This window comes from Sceloporus occidentalis, unplaced genomic scaffold, assembly GCF_023333645.1.
Source record: "Sceloporus occidentalis isolate IW3139 unplaced genomic scaffold, rSceOcc1.0.p SCAF_2, whole genome shotgun sequence".
Lineage (NCBI taxonomy): Eukaryota > Metazoa > Chordata > Lepidosauria > Squamata > Phrynosomatidae > Sceloporus > Sceloporus occidentalis.
The window spans coordinates 68248594-68268248 of record NW_028316982.1 but is presented as its reverse complement, the minus strand read 5'-3'; the positions used below and the strand labels follow the sequence as shown (position 1 = coordinate 68268248).

General features: G+C 38.3%; 1 protein-coding gene across 1 annotated transcript in view; it reads right to left on the bottom strand.

The window, feature by feature from the left end:
- Positions 1-3381: 3381 nt before the first annotated feature.
- The window catches only part of RBM20 (RNA binding motif protein 20), a 137562-nt gene continuing 121288 nt past the window's right edge, over positions 3382-19655 (bottom strand). The window contains exons 11-14 of the mRNA XM_089509870.1: positions 12885-13509; positions 10571-10690; positions 8810-8931; positions 3382-5557 (exon numbers count right to left, since the gene is read on the bottom strand). Coding sequence (XP_089365996.1) covers positions 5447-5557; positions 8810-8931; positions 10571-10690; positions 12885-13509 — 978 coding nt within the window. The 3' untranslated portion in view covers positions 3382-5446. The remainder of the gene's footprint in view (positions 5558-8809; positions 8932-10570; positions 10691-12884; positions 13510-19655) is intronic.

Here is a 19655-nt window from a genome sequence, read left to right as displayed (position 1 = left end):
CCTTCCTTCCTGGACTAGCCTGGGTGGTCAAGGTCAATGCTTGTAGTGCTGGGGAAATTCAACATCCATGCTGAGATTGACCAGTCAGGAGTATCTCAGGACTTCATGTCTACCATGAGAACCATGGTTCTATTCCAAGGAATCTGGCTCGACTCATTCTGGTGGGCACACTCTAGATGTCATTTTCTAAGCAGGGTGGGGTGATGGTGATCTGAGAGTGGAGGAACTGTCTATGTAATTCCATTATAATGCACAGATCACTACCTGGTGGGGTTTTGACTTGGTGGGACTCAGAAACTCTGCAGGGGTGGGGGACCCATTAAGGTGGCCTACTCCAGCACAGAGACAGCTTTTGTCACCTTAGTGGAAATGGACAGGGGGAATAAATCCCTGTTAGTCCTGTTGGACCTCTTGGCAGCTTTTGATACCATCGATCATTGTTTCCTTCTGGGCCACCTGGCTGGGATGGGATTTGGAGGCACTGCTATACAAGCAACCCGATCTGTCTTCAGTCCAAGAAGGCTGTATTGGTGTCTGATTAGTAATGAACTGGATGACGGAAACAAACTGAAACTTAATCTAGACAAGGTGGAAGTGCTCCTGGTTAGCTGAAAGGCAGATCATGGAATAGGAATTCAGGGATTACACTCCCCCTTAAGACCCTGATTTGCAATTTGGGTGTATGCCTGGATTCAGCCCTGAATCTTTAGGCTCAGTTCTCAGCAGCTGTGAGGAGTGTGTTTGGATAGTTAAGACGTGCGCCAGCTGTGTCTGTTCATTGGGATATCTGATCTTGCCATGGTAATATATACCTTAGTTACATTATGTTTGGATTACTGTAATGCACTCTATGTGGGGCTATCTTTGATGAGTGTTCAGAAACCAGCTGGTGCAAAGAGCTGTAGCCAGATTGTTAACTGGGGCTGGCTATATGATCTGGTCCAGGTTATCTGAAGGAATGTATTCTCTCATAGGAGTTTGCTCATGCTTCGAGATCCTCTACATATGGCCTCCCATCACCTTCACAGGTGCATCTGGTGAGAACATGGCCTAGCTGCTTCTAGATCGGGAACACCCTTCCCAGAGGTTAGAATGGCCTCCTTGATAGCTTTTCACAGGCAGGAGATTTTTTATTTTTATTCTGGCAGGTCTTTGAAGACTGGCTGTTTAAGGGAACTGACCTTGAAGAATTATGCTTACTGCCTGTACATGTTTTGTCTATTTATTGTTTTTAAAAACTATGCTTTTTAAAACTGTTTTTACTTTTATGGATAGTTTAATTATATTTTTAATAGTTGTATTTTGGTGGAATTGTTTGCTGTGTTTCTTTTAACTGTTGTTAATCCACATTGAGTCCCAGACTTGGAAAAAGGTGAGATGACAATGATACAGAAGTGCAATTTTTGTGAACTGCTATGGATAACATTCTGATTTTTGGAAACATATCTCATGGTGCTGCTTTTTCCAGTTGTATGATTAGCATTCTTGCTAAGTGCTACTCCAGAAATGTTCCCAGTCTGTATAGGAACTGGGTTTATATCCTTCAAGATACAGAAAAGCAAAAACAGACCAAATCCCACCCTCCCAGAAAATTGAAATGTACAAAATCTCTGAACTGCTAGCCCCTGTGCAATAATTTATATACTCCCAAATCCAACAGTTATAGTTACTAATAAATATTTATTTAAAAAGTACAGTGACCTAATTTGTAGAATTCAAACATTCAGTTGCTTTCAGACTGGTAGGACAGTTTTGTGCTAGTACAGGTTGAATATCCCTTCTCTGGAATTCTGAAATCTGAAATATTCCAAATCTAAAATTGCCCACATGGGTGGTTGAGACAGTGACACTTTTGCTTTCTGATGGTTCAGTGTAAACAATTTTTAATGCAGAAAATTATTAAAATATTGTGTATAAAATCCAGGCTATGTTTATAAGATGTATATGAAACATAAATGAATTTTAAGTTTAGACTTGGGTCTCATCTCTAAGATATCTCATTATATATATGTCAATAGTCCAAAATCCAAAACAATTCAAAATTCAAAACACCTAATCCCAAGCATTTTGCATAAGCAAGACTCAACCTGTATTTTTGAAATATAACTTGAAGCAAAAATGCAAGAGCAAAAACTGAAATATCTGTTCATTCAGTTACTGACCAGCAGAGGGAAGACCATTCTGAATAGAAATGCTACATTACTAATGCTAACTTTCTAGTCATGGAGTCAGGTTCCAAGCCGAGATACTTTCTGCATGCTTTAACTTGAACGGAGCGAATCCACTTTAAAAATCCCCTAACTATATCAGGAGGAAGAACAGCATGAAAATACACTATAAATTTGGACCTCACGTGTATTTAAACTAGAGATTAGCAAAGTGTGGCCATAAGGCTGTTTCTGTGGCTCTTGACCTATCCAAGCAACATTTTTAAAAAGGCTTTTTTCAAAACGAAGTGTACTTTCAGTCACTTTGGCTGTTTTTTGTTCTTGTTTTAGAACACTTTTGTCAGCTCAGAGAAGGTTCCAGCAGCAGAAAATGGGCCCATATACGTATCCCCTTCACTTCACTTCTCTTCCCCCTCCCCATTTAAATAAACTAAGTTAAAATGTTTTGTAATCTTGATTTGCCTCTTTGCATGAACAAGACTTATCTTCAAACTGATTAAAAGATCAGAAGCATAATAGGCTATAATACCAGATTAAAGCTACTGTGACACTGATAGGAAAAGATCACCAATTCTTGCTCAGTAATTAAAATTACTTTTATTACAATAATCCATTTATTTTAAGAAATACAACTCGAAATCTTTGGTACATAGAGCAATTAAAACTTGTGATGCTTCCTGATTACCTTAAATTTTTAAAACAGTTCAAATGTTTACAAACCAATAATTAAACAAGATTGTGTGAATTCAATAAATAGTAACATCTGGTCCAGGTTCAAGTATGGATCAACAGATCACAGACTTAATAGACATAGAAAAAACCCTGAAAACCTGATACTAAACACTAGTGTGCAGGTCTGTAGAAAAATTTGTCAAGTTTTATTGGGCATTCTTAAATTATTTAGTTTTAAAATGAAAAAAAATACATGTGGTATTAATACCCATTAACTGGTTGAGACAAGTAAGAAAATAATATAAGTTCTAAAGACTTCAAAACGTTTATGCTGCTTTGCAATACTATATAAATAGTAAAGCTTTTTACACAATAATAATAAATAGTTCTGGCTACATTTCAGAGTGCTATGTGCTATACATACATATCAGTCAGTAGAAATTACATGTGTGAAGAATTAAGGCAGATGGGAAGTAACCTTTCATATTTTTTCCCCGGATTTTTAGTGCATGGATTCAAAGAATACACATTCTTCATTGGGTACTCTGTGTCAATATGTTCATTGACATCCACCTCATAAATTGCAGCAACAGAAAGATTACATGCATCCATTTTGTAACAGAAATGTCTATATGTTCCTGAACACCAGCAGTAAATATTATTGCTTGCTATTTTAAGTGTTACTGTTTTTCTACTTTGTGTGTATATGCTGTCCATGTTACCTGCAATCTTATTTCTTTTAAAAACTGTTAACTGCTTAATTTTCTTTTATGCTAAAAGGTGCAATAAAATGTTTTCAAAAGAGAGGTGCAAAGCTCAGTACATTTTGTTTCTTGGAGAGATCAGAGGCATGCTTGTCAACCTTGCCTCTTCAATACCAAACCAAAGATCAAGACTTTAAAAGCTCTAAAATTAATATAAATCTGAAATATGCTGTTTGGCCCCATCTCTGATGTAAATAAATTGAATGTTTATACCATTTAATAAAATGGAGGGGAGGCTTGTGACAGCACATACGTAAGAGAAATAGAGAAAGCGAACTGAAGGTATAGGTTTCTGCACCACCTCGCCTTGCCAGAAAAATGATTAAGATATTAGTGAGCTTGGAATATAAAACAAGAGGTTGTGAGATTTTGGCAACAGCCATTTTTCTGTTAGTCACAGAGCAAAAGATCTCAAAAGTGCTAGTACTATGGGAGCATTCAGGAACAATGAATAACGGAAATAATTTTTCTCCTGCCTTTTTTCCCTATAAAATAAGAAACATATTTCAAAACATTCTACACAGGTAATTGCAACAAATATACTTACTCTTCTTTTGGATATGGCTCAGCAACTCATATAGTACTTGGTATAGTTTTAAAAGATCATCTCATTTATGATTGATACTACTAAGTTTGACAGGAGCTACACATTTAAACACTCCAAGCATCCTTTAAATAAATAAGATAAATGTGATGTTTACTTTAATTGTACTTTGGATAATGCACATTGTTGAAACACACAGATCTAAAATATTATATTATGCCTATGTATATAATCAAGATAGAAATAAATGGAAATGAAAGTGAAAGTCTGCTCAAACTAGGACTGCAATGTGAACTTGATTAATCATTAAAAAACATTTCATCAATTGAAAAGATGCCTCTCATTTTGGGACAGATTAAAATATTATTACCCTGGAACACTACACAACATATACAGGATTTCCAAGCACTTTTTCACCTGGGAAAAGACCAGGCCCAACCTGTTTAGCTTCAGTGAGATAGCTGCATCATACAGCTTGAAGACCAAGTGCCCTCCCTGCCTACGCAAGTGAGAGGCACCATTTTAGAGGAGGTATGCCTATTTCTTTCTCATGAAAAGCTTGTGTCTTCTGAGATGGTGCAAGAAGTGTGTGTATCATCTAAAGCAAAGAAAAAAGCTCTCCCCCACTTAAATCTATTAGTTCATTCATGTGCAAATTTATGCAGATTTAACAGAAATAAGCCTATAATAGAGCCACTAGAAATAAGCTTTATGAAAAGCTCATGAGAGTTATTACCAATTCTACCAGGGACAAAACCTGGAACATGATCTGCTAGAAGCTTTCTAATTTTAGTCTTCTGAAATGTGTTCAGGCACAGATTTGGAAGTGCTGTATGGACCATAGACTACTTCAGACAAGACAGTGATATTGCTATTGGCAAAGCAGTAACATTATGAACTGCAGCATGTTGATGCTGGATGTGATTGTAAGACCTGTGGTTCATCACTGGGCAAGGTGAATGAAGAAGTAGATTAACAGGATTTTTCAAAATTTCAATTAGTTTGTTCCAGGTAATTTGCACAATTTTGTAACCTCAACATATATCATAACTAATGCTGAGAGAATTCCTGAGAATTTAGATTGCTGTACCTGCTACAGTCAGAGGAAACCCAAGTTCTGCTAGTTATAAAGATATGTCACTGTTATTTTACTGTATTTCAGGCATTATATTTTTATAATGGTGCTCTCAGGGTAGATGCATAGAACAAATTCTTCATTATGTCTCCCCTGAATCATTACAGTGCAAAGTAAAGGTGCATCATCAGAATAAGAAAAAAATCATTGTACATTCACAAAATCATAGCCTTTTCTCCTCAAAATGAGGCACAATTCCAGTATCATCTTGTGTTAAACTGCTTTCTTTTTCAGTCATCTTCAGATTCTCTTCTGCCAGCTGTGACAGGTACCTCTGTGGCAAGCAAGAGATACAACAGAGTAACATCTGAGACAAAATATTTTACAAAGAATGAAAATTATCCACCATATAGAATTTCACACTTTCATGGCACTGCCACAAATGTTTATGTTACTCCAAAGAGTATCTTTCAAAAAGGCAAGAGACAAAAATGTGATTTGGGCTCAGTATTAGAAATCAATATGGCTGGGCATTTCACAGGTTTTATGAACCAGCAAATGTTGACTGGATGCTATTTTTTTTAATCACATCTGATTGAAATATAATAATACTATAGGTGCTGAACCATGGTTTTATTCCTTTCCTCTGGCTTGCACTCTCATGTTATCCTTCTGGCACCAAAAGAAGTAGTGGCTGCTTCTGGTTTTTGACTCCATCATGGGTCAGTTTTCCTCTTGGGCAGTGGACAGTGAGGAAGAATAGAAGCAACTCTAGTAGCATAAAGATGAGGCTAATGCTGGTTCTGTTGGCAACCACTGGGGATGGGTCTTGGTCAGTGAATTAGCCATGCAACAATTTAGCTGAACTCTGAAACTTGGACCAAATCAGGCTGATTTGGATATTAGGCAGATATCAGTGGCAATATTTGGTACTGATAGGATCACTTCCTTCTACCAATCCTCATACCCGCTCTCTTTTTCTGCCTTACTTTTCTAGTAGGAAAAATGCTTTACTTTATTTCTAAACATTCCCCAGCAACTTGCCATGCCAAGGTGTGTTTATGGGGAAAAGGAAGAACAAAAGCAATTACGAAGTCATTTTTCAGGGACAATTACCCTCTTCTTTTACCAAGTGAAACCAAAGCCCTACACAGGCTATGGCAGGGCAGGGCAGTGTTCTTGATACTGTGGGAGCTCTGACCAGCTGTACACCTAATTAAAAGTTATATTCCATATGAACACACCATATGTGTGTGTGTGTGTATGTGTGTGTGTGTGTGTGTGTGTGAGAGAGAGAGAGAGAGAGAGAGAGAGATGGAGGGGGAGAATGACAACTGCCTAATTCTCTGTATGAATCCCTGCCAAGGAAATGCCAGTTACTCCAAGAAATTCATCTGTTCCTTAGTTCACTAAAACCATTAACGTCTTTAGATCTTTAATGAACAAATGCACATTTTCCAAGTTATATAAAACTACTTTGCTCTTGGATTAGTAGTTGGCCTAAAGGGAGAAAAAGAATCCTTAAGGCAAGCCTTTCACCTGTTACCATCTCCCCTTTCATTTAAGTTTGTGTGTGACTTGCTACTGTGCTGTCTGTAGCATTCTGTATTAACTTGCAGCATGCATTTCATTTTCTAGAGAACAGCCAAGCGTGGGTGATGGTTAATCTTCTACTGATGTGTAACATCTTTATGTGTAACAACACTTGAAATCTGCAACCAGGGAATTAACCAAAGCTCTTTAGCTTCTAGTTGGCTCCGACTAACCTTTAAATCTAACAGAAGGGCTGATTTTTAACTGCAAGATACAGTGGTGTGGGACAGTTAGGGTTGCCATAGCGCTGGACCTCCAAACCGGGAAAAATGTAGGACAAAATTTTCAAATGTAGGACACACCAAATGTGGCCTACATTTGGAAATTCTGTCCTACATTTTCCCTGGCGATCGCGGCGGGGCGCGGAGGCCAAGCGGCGAGGGAAAGCCTCCACTTAAGGAGGCTTTCCCTCCCCGCCTGGGCCCCGGGCCTCGCCGCGATCAGAGGTCAGGATCGGGGCCTCGCCTTGTTCCTGGCCCCCGCAGGGACCAGGAAGGGGGCGAGCAGGCCGGCGGCGATCGCCGCGGCCTCACCTTGTTCCTGGCCCCGGCGGAGGCCAGGAAGGAGGCAAGGAGGCTGCAGGGAGGCGGGGAGGTTGGCGCGGCTGTGCCCAAGAGGCACCGCCTCCCTGCAGCCTCCTCCGCCCCAGGCCTCGCTGCCCTCCTTTTCCTCCACGCGGCCATGCGCGGTGGAGCAGGAGGAGGGCAGCGAGGCCCCAGGGTTGCCCAGCAACCCCGCTGCAACCGGGCTTCTCCTGGTTTTTGGCTGCACCCGTGCCGTGACCGGGCAGGTGCCGCCAAAACCGGGAAAAACCCGGTTGCAACCAGGTTATGGCAACTCTAGGGACAGTAAATGTTTTCAGAACTGGTGAAAATTGTGATGTGAGCCCTGGAAAATCAAGGCTCATTTCCCTGGAAAATCAGGGCTCATGGACAAGCTTATTTCCAAGCCCACCTGCCCCTCCCCAAAAGGCCTTTTGCCTTCTTTTTGTTAAGTAATATTTAAAATTTCAGAAAGTCCATCATCCAAAATACACTTTATCCAAAGCACTATCACATAACACTGGACAATAATGCAGTTTCAAATTTCAATATTTTAAGGATTTGGATCTTGTACTAGAAACTTGCTGTGTTCTATTCCTTTATAAATTTCATTGGACATAGGAACTGTTGTTAGCACACCTGCATTATTTGGAGGTACAAATATTTTGTTGTATTTTGGCTGTTACAGATAGGACATAAGCATGAACCTGGGAAAGGTCAGATGACCTTTAGTTAAACTTCTGACTGGTCACAGACCTGAGGGTATGTGGAAAGGACATTTGTAACATTATGACTCTGAATATTGCTGCTTCCCCCATCCCCTGCTGTGTGCATTTCCTCTTGAAGATCACTGATAAAGGTTTGTCAAGCCTAAAGCATTAAGTCAATCTTTCTGCTATACAGTTGGTCCTTCCCTTATGCGAGGGATCTGTTCCGGACCCTGCCGGGTAAGGGAAATACTGCATAAACTCAAGCCGCATACTACTGCATGAATGGTGATTTTCCCCTTTGCTTTTAATAAAACTGAGTTGTACTTAGCACTCTTGGATTCTAGTTCTTGGACCTGTTATACAAAAGTGAAATCCTGGCCTTCTGAAGTTACCCAGAGTTCTCTTGCTGCTATTAATCTGAGCTATTAAAATTTTCATATTATACATTAATTTGTGGGTACCATCTTGGTAACCTAGCAATTTGGGTAACACTGCACTTTCAACTTTGGTCACATCCACTGATTATAAAGAAGAGAGCAAAGTGGCAAAAAGTGGCCATCAAGAAGGGAAATGCATATGCCACTATTTCATTGTTAACTGCCATCAAGCTGACTTTGACAAATGGGGATCCTATCAACGAGAGACCTTAAAGCCCTGCTATCCTTAACTGACCTGCTAAGGTCTTGCAAACTCAGCTGTGGCTGAGTATCATTTTAAAAGCATAAATCAATAATTTGTTACCTGAAGGTTTTTGTAGTGAACAGTACTTCTACAGTGACGAGTCTTTGCTGCTTCTTCATTTGTGTAGAAAAGCCCACAAAGTTTGCAGTAGAAGCCAGTTCGGGGCACAACAAATTCCACTCCTGTACAAAAAAAACCTGAGACAATTAAAAGGGGGCAAAAAACAGTGAAAGCTTCTGTGCGGCACACTTCCCTGGTAACAATTATATTTTTTTGGATGACAGCACTCTGGGCCTTTTAACCCACAGCTGCCACCAAGTTATTATTATTGTTGTTATTATTATTATACTTTATTTATATAGCCCTGTAGATTTACACCCTTTTAAAAATCTTTGTTCTAAAAGACCTGATACTGGTAATGTGGATGTACTGCAGACAAGCTTTTAGTAAAATAACCAAACTTTATTATCAGATGTTTCAAACATATGATATTTCAAATGTGTGAATAAGTCAATTGTTGTTTCATGCACTCGTGTTACTTATTTCAGTTGGTAAGTTTACTTCCTTAGTTTTCACTTTGTTACATTGACAGTTTCCTTAGACACCCTCTCAGAGAATAAATGTTATTGTTCTCAAGGAGACTCACACAGTCCTTTTTCTGGCTTACTTTTCCTAAGCCTATTTAATAAACCTGCCTCTCAGGCTATTCTATCTCACAGGATCTTTCCCTATAATAACTCCCTCACTTGGAGTTTTTTATTTGGTTTCAAGTCCCTCACTTCTGGACTTTAACCCAGTTCCTCCCTGAAACCCTCAATAATCCGTCCCTCTCTGGACTCAACAAGACTATGCTACCACCACCCTTTAATGTATTGCTCCATCATAATTATTCAGCGGCATTGTAATGGTGGGGTAGGGAGGGGAAATCTACTTAGTTTTCTTTGAACAGAAGTGACATCTGACCACTCTTCCAGATGCTATTCCAGTGCAACTTCCAGCAATCCTAGCTGAAGCAATAGTGAGGAATACTGGGAGCTGTAGTTCAGCAGCGTCAAGAGGACTGCATTATTCCAGCCTTTGTTGCTGTTGTTAACTGCCCTTGAGTTGACCTCGACTCAATCAATTAATTTCAGTTAGCTTCAATTGAGTAATAGTTCATTTGATCTCTAAATAGATTTGTAATTCTGTGATCGTATAAATCAATTGATGCTACTTTATAGTTAGTACAGATTAATTAATCTACAGTTATCAGATCAATTCAAATAAATTCTTATAAATTCATGGATATTTCAAATCATCAATTCATCCTTACCATTCTAACCATTAAGAAGATAATTAATAACCCAATTGTTTATTTTATACTGTTTATTTTATTTAAAGCAAAAGATTTAATCTAGAACAGAGATGTGGTTGCCAAGCCTTCACATGCAAAGGCTTTCCCCTGTTGGCAAAGCCTGAACAAAGCAAGCTATGTTCTTGGAAATTATTTCCAAATTCGTGCTTTATTTCTTGAGGGCACTATCATTGTTGAGGAAAACGCAACCCAATGTTTATATTTTGGAAGAGAACTAGAATTCACCTGATAATCAGGATTTCCATTCCCCATCAGCCTGCTATAATAATATTTATTTGTATCCCGCCTCTCCCTGTATTGGATCGATACATGATGGTGGCATCCCCCCCTCCCCAGCCATCCTGCCTTGACAGATGGAAGAAAGCTTTGGTTTGGTGAATTTTCTGAAAAAGACATCACAGTGCAAGACAAGTAAAAAGGTAAAGTAAAAAGTTGTGTTCTGTGAGTGACTCTTCCATCACACATACCTAGAGGAATGCTGAGCTCTGTAAACACATCTTCTTGTTCCCATGATGGTGAAAAATATGATCTTTTTGATTCTACTTCTGGGAAGTTAGGAGTTTTCATTTCCTGAAACCTACAGTTTACTTTAAAAGGAAATGAACATAGTGAATACAATTTAGTGACATGCAAAACAGCTTACAATACTAACCCAAAAATATCATCCAGATCAGTACATGATTGCTTCCATGCATGTTTTCTCCCAAATTGAATACCTTGTTCATTTGTGGACAATTCAGTTAATGTTGCCAACCTGCTGTGTTTTCTGGGTTATCTGGCATACTTTTTACATAATTTGGTTTGTTTTATATGCATACAACATAGCAGTTTTGGAATTGTGATCATAAAAATAAAACAGAATAAATTAATTATCAATTAATCTAGCTGTGAAGAAGACAGAAAAAATATTTAGCTAGTTGAGGATGACAGGCTGTTGGAGGTGCAGAAATAAAACAAGTTTTAAAACTGTTATGACCAAGAGGCATATACTCTGCCATGTGCACTAAAGGCGCTTGAGAACTTTCTAGGGCTAGTGAAGATTGCAAAAGCCTCCAGCATGCTGCATTTTAAGAACGTTCAACTTGCCCAGTTTTGAGAACCACTGAATCATCAGGAAGTGTTTTTGGAAATTTTTGAACAGGCTAACTGAGGTACACTCACCCTGTTTGGAACATTTAAATGGGAAGACTCCTTCTATCGCCTCACTTTCTGAGGGAAGGGATGTGGAATAAAAATGAAAGTCAGCAACTCTTTTTTCCTTTGGACAATATCCACATGCTTTTGCTCTCTCTCTCTCTCTCTCTCTCTCTCTCTCTGTTGATGGCTTGAATACAAGGTAGTCACACAAATGAGGCTTTGGGCATAGCACTGCCTCATCTTCTGTGGCCATAAACCAGCTAAAGGAGAAGGCTACAATAATGAACATAGATTTTCTTGGTAGTACGACTTGTTCTGAATGGATCTTCTTTCTGATAAATGCTCTTAGGAAGATCTGTGTCATGAGAGCAAGTACTGTGAGATATTAGCATAACTCAGTCTGATAGCCCTTTGTTATTTTAAGACTAGGAAGAGCTGCATTCAAAATCACATTCTTCCCTGAAACTCACCTTGGAGCTGTAACCACCTCTCAGTCTAACCCATTCAACATATGTATTATGAAAATAAAACCAGAACAGAGAAGAAACATGTATATTACTCCTTGGAAGAAGAGTATAAAAATGTATGAAATATTATAAAGTTACAACTCTAAATTATTGTTTTCATTTTTATCACACAGCTATTGTATTAATTATCAAGTTAGGCACATTGTAGCAACAGGTTCTGCTGGCATACAATGTTATCTTAAAACAGAAGTGTACAACTAGCATGGGTCAAAGGGGGAAGGCAGAGCCCTCCCCCATGTTATGTCCCAAATACTGGCCAATCACACCCACAATCTTATAGTGGTGTAAAATGACCATTTTGGGCCTGTTTTAGGCCAGTTGAGTTTTTCACCCAAAACTAAAAGTGCCTTCTGGTTCTGAAAAAGATGCCTTCAGCCTCAAGTGATATGCTGATGGTTGCGCCTAAATAAATATTTCCTAATATTAATATAACAGATACGTTAAAATATATGGATGAAAATGAAGCAAGGCAAATGCACTACTATGCAAAATAATATGTAGCAACCCCAAGAGCGATTTCATGAAAAATTACTTTTTAAGGTTTAGGATTTTTTTTAAAATCAGCCAAACATAAATGACTTCCTATTAACAATTCAACATACTGTGGCCCATTAGTATCTGGTTCCAGGACCCCCGTAGACATCAAAATAAATGTATGCTCAAGTACCATTAAATACAGTGGCATAGTAAAATGGTGTCCCTTACATAAAATAGCAAAATCAATTATTGATTTTTGGAATTTATATATTTTTTGAATATTTTTAAACTTTGAATGGTTGAATCCGTGGATAAGAAATCCATGGATTCAGAGGGCTGACTGTAAGTTAAGATAGGTGCTCCAAAGATTCAGCACAATTTGTATAAAACCCAGAAGTGACGAAGATAACAGACATTGTTTCCAAAATACCCACCCGATCCATTTTAATTTTCTTGACAAATACTAACCTTTAAGAGCTGAATTTTCAACTTCCTCTGAGACTGTTCCATCAAAAATTACAGTACTTTTGGCAATGTTTATTCTTACTGATGATATAAAGAAACTAAAAACATATTGCATAGATAAGAGACTTTAAAAACCTACCTAATTACAGGAGAATGAGAAAAATATACTAGTTACCCTGAGTCCTTTGTTGTTCCTGATTTCCACAGCTTGTTTCTTCCTGGGTGTTTATTGCCAACATTTCCATAGTTTTGCTACTGTCACTTTCTAATGGTTGTATTGCTTTATAATCATCTATCATATCATTCTGCTGGTAAAGCTCTTCTTTTGGAGGACCAGAAGAAACACACTGCTCATCCAGCTTAAAATGGCTATCAGTGTTTTCATTTATTTTTCTTTCTTTATTGCAGCAATCAGGATCCCTCGGAGGTCTGCTGTCAGGTGATTTGTGTGGCTTTTCTTCCGTGTCCAGATTTAGATGAGCTTTAATGAGTGCATTATCACTTTCAGAGCCACTGAAATTCCCTATTTTCCCCTCTTCTGACATTTCTTCCATTTCTTTAGGTTTGTCGTCGTTTCTATTCATTTTGCCGTGTTCATTCTTCACTTCCATGTTGGTAGCTAAAGCACTTATTACAGGACATTCTTGGTCTTTCTGACCTACTGTTACTATTTCTTCAAGATCAGTTATATCAGGTTCCATGATAAGGTCATCTTCTCCCACCTCATCTACAGTTACCAGCTCTTCCATATTAGCAGGATACCAGGTCTCAGCTTCCATCTCACTTCCACTCTCCCAGTCCTGAAACAACCATTTAAAGATGTCAATAGGAATAGAATAGAAATTTTATTTTTATCCTGCCTCTCCTGCAGGATTGAGGCAGTTTACAACACAATAAAATATACAATAAAACATTAAAATACAGCAATGAAATAAAATACAATAAATGCAGCAGTACAAAAACTCATTATCCCTCCCTTCAACCATAACCTATACAGAAATTGATATTATCACTGGCTTGGTTCATGGCTTGCTATTATGAGAACATGGCGAGCCTCAGGGTTACACACTTCCCTGCTCTTTCAGTCTTCCTTGCCTATAAGAACAGGAGACTTGAAATGACTGCTTTCAGTTTTGAATATGATTGAAGGTGATTTTTTTTTTTCTGGATTCACATTTTTATGTGAACTTTCTTAATTTCCACTTCCCAACCTGCACTCTGAAACCTGCACTTTTCAAAATCTAGAAATCAAGTTCTCTGTGGGAGAGGAGGAGGGGCGGAGATAAAAAGGAATTTTACAGCACCTTTCAGCAAAAGCTTACATGTCTACTGAAGTAAATGGGTTACTCTTTCATGTGTCTAAGGTCTCCTTTTTATAGTAAAATGGACTAATATGGCTCTCTCTCTGAAAAATGTGCAAAAAGAAAAAGAGTTAACTTTCGGGGGAAATGCACAGAAAATACAAACAGCAGGGGGAAAGTGCCAATATATAGTATGGGGGAAAATGCACGTTTTGAATATACATTGTTGTTTTTGTTGTTGTTGTGTACCTTCCTGTCATTTCCAACATATGGTGACGCTAAGGCCTATCACGGGGTTTTCTTGGCAAGATTTGTTCAGAGGAGGTTTACCACTGCCTTCCTTTGAGGCTGAGAGCGTGTGACTTTCCCAGAGTCACCCAGTGGATTTAATTGAGGAATGGGGAATTAAACCCTGGTCCCCAGAGTTACAGTCCAGCACTCAAACCACTACACCACACCAGCTCCCGTTTGAAAATATACACATAACTAAAGTAAAACATTTCAGGCAGACGTTTCAAAGCAGCATTTGCCAATTAATGATAAATGAATTTAACAGTAAAAACAACATCAAACTGAGCAATAGAAAACTTGACAGATTTTTTGATTCCTACTTTTGCCTAAATACAAGTTTGTGACACTGATTTAAGTAGGATCAAACCAGACTATATTTAGAAAGGATATTATTATTATTATTATTATTATTATTATTATTATTATTATTAATTTTGAACAGAGCAACCTCAAAACATAATCCTTTCACATAGTTTCTTATGGTCTAGTGCCAATAAAAAAAACCAGGAGCCACACGTCTAACAATTGTGCAATGTTGGTTTTTAAAAAATTATGGTAGGCAATATATTAGTTCATGCATGCATTTATATCAGGGATAAAGAATCTGAGCAAAATGCAATGTAAAAACAAAAACTGAAATAACAAACTAACATTTGTAATAAAATAAATAGTTGCAACAAACATGGAAACTTCATAAAATAGCACAGACAAAACTTACAATTAAAGCTAAATTTAAATGCCTGGGGGAAACGACTCTTCCTTGCCTGGTGTAGAAATGATATAAAGAGCCAAACAAGCCTTTCTAGGGGTCATATGTCACAGTTGAGACCATCACTGAAAAGGTCCTTTCCCTCTGGTAGCCACCTGCCATACTCAGACAAAGGTTTCAGATTACTATCTTATTAAAATCTGGTAAGGCACATATATGATAGGCAAGACTTTGGGTACCTTGCTTCCTAGCTGTGAATAACTTTAGAAATTAACAACAGCACTTTGAATTGAGTCTAGAAGCAGAAAGGAAAGCCAGTGTAATGTGCTCATAACTTCTAGTTCTAACTAACAATCTTGCAGCTTTATTCTGAACTAATGAACTAACATGTTACAATTGCTGTTTTTAAAGACATATTAGATAACTGCCATCAAAAGCAACAGTTTACTGGTGTAGTATGTCTTAAACTAGAGCCTTATCACATGAGATAAGAATGGCAAAATAGAGCAGGAGAGTAGCGGCTTTCTCTGTGCCTCTCCATATGCTGCTGTAGCACTTCTGTTCTCTTCTCGAGGGAGATGGTCATAAAAGTGTGTCTGAAACCCACCAGCTCATCACTTGGGTTTCTGGAAGGACGTTACACAAGAGGTTTCATAAAGAAATTATATTCCGAGACAGTAACAAAAGACATTTAATCTCTCCTTTTATTTTGGTCTTTGAAATACAGCTTCTGCACTTTGTATTGTTGTTTGTTGGCGGAATTGCTAAGGTTGTTCTAATTTAATCCATGTATATTGTCTTGATTGACCTTCTACAATAAAATTACTTTCTAAAAAACAAAATAAAGGTGTGCCTTTTGTCAAATGGATTTTTCCAGGGCAACAAAAGGCATACTTTTACTATCATCTCCCTTGGGAAGTGAATGGAAGTGCTATAGTATCATGCAGAGATATACAGAGAAAGCCACTACTCTTCTGCTCCATTTTGGCTTTCTCCTCTCATGTGATAGGGCTCCTCCTAGTCTTTAAGTAGTCAATGACCATCCCAAGATCTAAGACAATTCACTTTTACTTCCTATACTCTGGGCAATAGCATGAGGTCAATTTCTTCAATTCACTGTGCTGATCTTTCTCACTCCTTTATGAATGATGGCAATCAAGCTAAGGTTTTCAGTTCTTTCTTTTCAATAGTTAATCCCTAACACAGACCACCAAAGACGGTAGGAATCATTACTAATAAATAATAATTATTATCCTTTTGAATGGTATTATCCCAAATAATATGATACCAAAGCACAGGAACATCTTCCTTAAAACATCTGCTTCTATTCAAATTGTCATGTTTGGTACATACTTGATTTTAAAATCTCAATATATGTATAAAACATAGCATTATATTGTTCTGCTGCTTGACAACTTTATTTTACTGTTATTAATTATTTGTATACTTTGTTATCTGGCCTGACAGGAAGAAAGCTAAAGGGGGTGGGTTGAAATATTGCAAACAAACTAATAAAAGTTAAGCCTAGTTGTTTCGCTCCTGTTTGGTCAATTCCTTTTTAGTGTCCTAGAAAGGCACTGAGGGCAGATATCTTTAGGAGATCAGTTTCTTGCTGCTACTGATACTGATAGCTTTCACATCTGATGATCAACTCATGACCGTAAAGATATGATGCTGGAAAGCATCCAAGAACATTGGTCTATGACTCTTCAGCACTCTACTGAAGGACTAGCTTTTCAGTTATTTAATTAATCAAGAACATTTAAAAGTAAGTTTACATATTGTCCATATTCATATTATTTCAGTAAAATTTTCACATCAAATATCTTTGTTTTGCTTATATTTAAAAATGTCAAAACTATATCTTTGGACATAGTCCACTAATTAGTGTAGTTTTTAAAAAAGATAACCCATTTTTTGGTCAGTGCCAAGTATTCAACACAATCTATATATGTAGACAGCAACTAAAAAAAGACTTGTCAGAGGATGTGTCCAAAGAAGCAAAGGTCATGATGGGATAATTTAGAATCTACTGAAGACTTTAAGAAACATCTTTTTAAAGCAGTGTAATATTTCACTGACTAATACATTCATTGTCTTTGCTTCCAGGCCCAATGCAAGTTGTTCATTATAAACCTTAGGAACCTAAACATTCTGATCACTGTATGCATTATAGCTGGGGATTTAAAACTATACTCTGAGCTCGTTCCCAATAGAGTTTAAAGCAAATTACTGATTGGGTTATATGTCTGTCGTTCCCACTTGAACCCAGTTCTGATCCTACTGTGCTCGGTTTCAACCGCAATGAAGCGAGGCAAACACAAAAGAACTGCTCTTTCCTGACACTAGTTTTTGGTGGTTCTTTTGAAAAGACCTGAATTTGAACCGTGTTCAAGAAATGGGAACGATGGGTTGGATTTGCACCAGGGGATTACACCAGCTCTTGCCAGCTTCTCTCAGCCAGCCCCGGTGCTCTGATGCCGTTCTTGGGGGCGCAGCCACAGGGCATTATCTTGGGTGGCTCCTTTCATGCGGTGCTCCCTTTGAGAGACTGGCAGGCAGGGTAGTCCTTCTTCCTTTCCTCCACTTGGCAACGAAGCAACTGGAGAGGCCTGGATTGGGGCCCAGGAGTGCTCTTGCCTTTGGGGAGCACTCTGGCTGGGCTTCCTGGTTGAGGCAGCTGAGGATGGGCCAGGACAAGGAGGAGGAGAGGGAGACGGAGCGCTGCCGCCACTGCTGCCATGGATGGCGAGGTGAGGGGTGCACTGGAGGGCAGCCCATCTGTAGGAACTGGAGGAAGAGCCACCAGGCCCCAATCCTTCCTGCCATGCCACCACCCCTCCTCTCTTGTTGTGTGCCTTCAAGTCTGTTGTGGGGTTTTCTTGGCAAGGTTTGTTCAGAAGGAGTTTGTCTTTTCTTTCCTTCTCCTCTTCCTCTTTCCATGACAGTTGTTCTTACTCTCCCCCCCTCAAGTGTGAACAACAAAAGGGAGTAAAATGGGGATTAAACGATTCCAGAAAGATTCGATCACAAAATAACTCAGTTTCATCAATGCCAAATCATTAAACAGACTACTGTATATATTTGACTATAAGTCAACCTCATGTATACGTCAAGGGCAGGTTTTGGGGCCAAAATTATGGTATTTGCCATGACCTGTGGATAATTAAGGGGAAAACTTGGAGGCTTCTTCATTTTGTGTATGTGTGCATTCGGCAAGAGGGACTCCAGTTGAGTTGTTTACTTCAGCATTTCAGCTTTCGTTCCAGCCTTCACTCTCCAGACAGTGAGGCACAGGAGGGAGAAGGACTCTTAAACAAACAGCAATATCAATCAGTCACCCAGGACTCTTTCTGCTTGGCTCAAAACAGAAAGAAATTGCTTTCCTGACTTCATGGAGAAATCTGAAAGAGCTACTATCACATTATCATACTGACCCATAAACAATACGACCTGGGATTTTGGTGTCAATTTATGGCATATTTTTTCATCTTATAGATGAGTATATATGATACCCAAACTCTGCCCTAAAGTTCATCATTTTCATAATATAGCACTGGTGACATATTCCATTGTTTGTTCTTTAAAATGTTCCAGTCAAAGACTTAACTTAACTATGACTTAATGCCCATGATATTCCCAATATGGTGCTTATTTAGAAAATGGTGAGAAAACTAATATGTAAAAAATGAGCTATGTCTGTGTTTTGAGCTGTAGAACTAAACAATTTGATTATGTGGTTAATAAGGGCCACCAACAATTTTCTAGCGATTCATGGAAAGAGAAGTTTTAGAGCTTATTCTACAGATAGCTTCTTCCTCTCTACATTGTACAATACAGCATACAATACAACAACATTCAATACAACTTTAGATCCAAACCTGTTCTGCAATGGTTGTTTCACTGATGGCTTGGATGACAGAGAGAGACTATTTTAACTCATGTGGGCAAATTAAAAAAATGTTTCACTGAGTGCCATAATATGAGGTATTTTCTGAGAACTCCAATGTATTGTATGGTGTAAAAATGCCCTATATCTACAGGGGTGTTTGTATTATTGTATTAAGTAGTATTCCATGATACTTAAACACTAACAGCACAGAAACACATGCTCACATTATGTGAAACATTTTGAAGTAGCCTTCAGCACCCATTTCTTGTCCTCCCCCTAAAAAGTGCAATAAATTTGTTGGACGTACAAGTGCAATAAATTTGTTGGAAGAATTTTTATCTTAGCTGTTTTTTGTCTGTTACAGTAAAAGCCTGTATGGGGCAGGTGGCTGAAGCTCAGGGACACTGTGTAGAACTCTTCAGCTGATAATTTCATTTTTCAGCAATACATTTGTGTTCTAAGAAACAAAAAGATGGTTTCACATGTTTATGGTAAAAACAACTGTGAATAATAAATACAATTTTCTAGATAAGTGTCAACAAAGGATAGTGCTCAAAAATTCAGAAGAAGGTCCCCTTAGAGCTTTCATTTCACAGGGAAAGGTTCCAAATGGGAATCTGTGGATAGGTGGTAGATAAGGGATGTACTACTAATAAAATGGTTTGATGCAAAACAAGAATTGGTTAAATTTTCCGCCTACAATGTTCTCAAGTGTTGTGACAATCTCTTAACAGAACTGCGTGCTGAACTGTT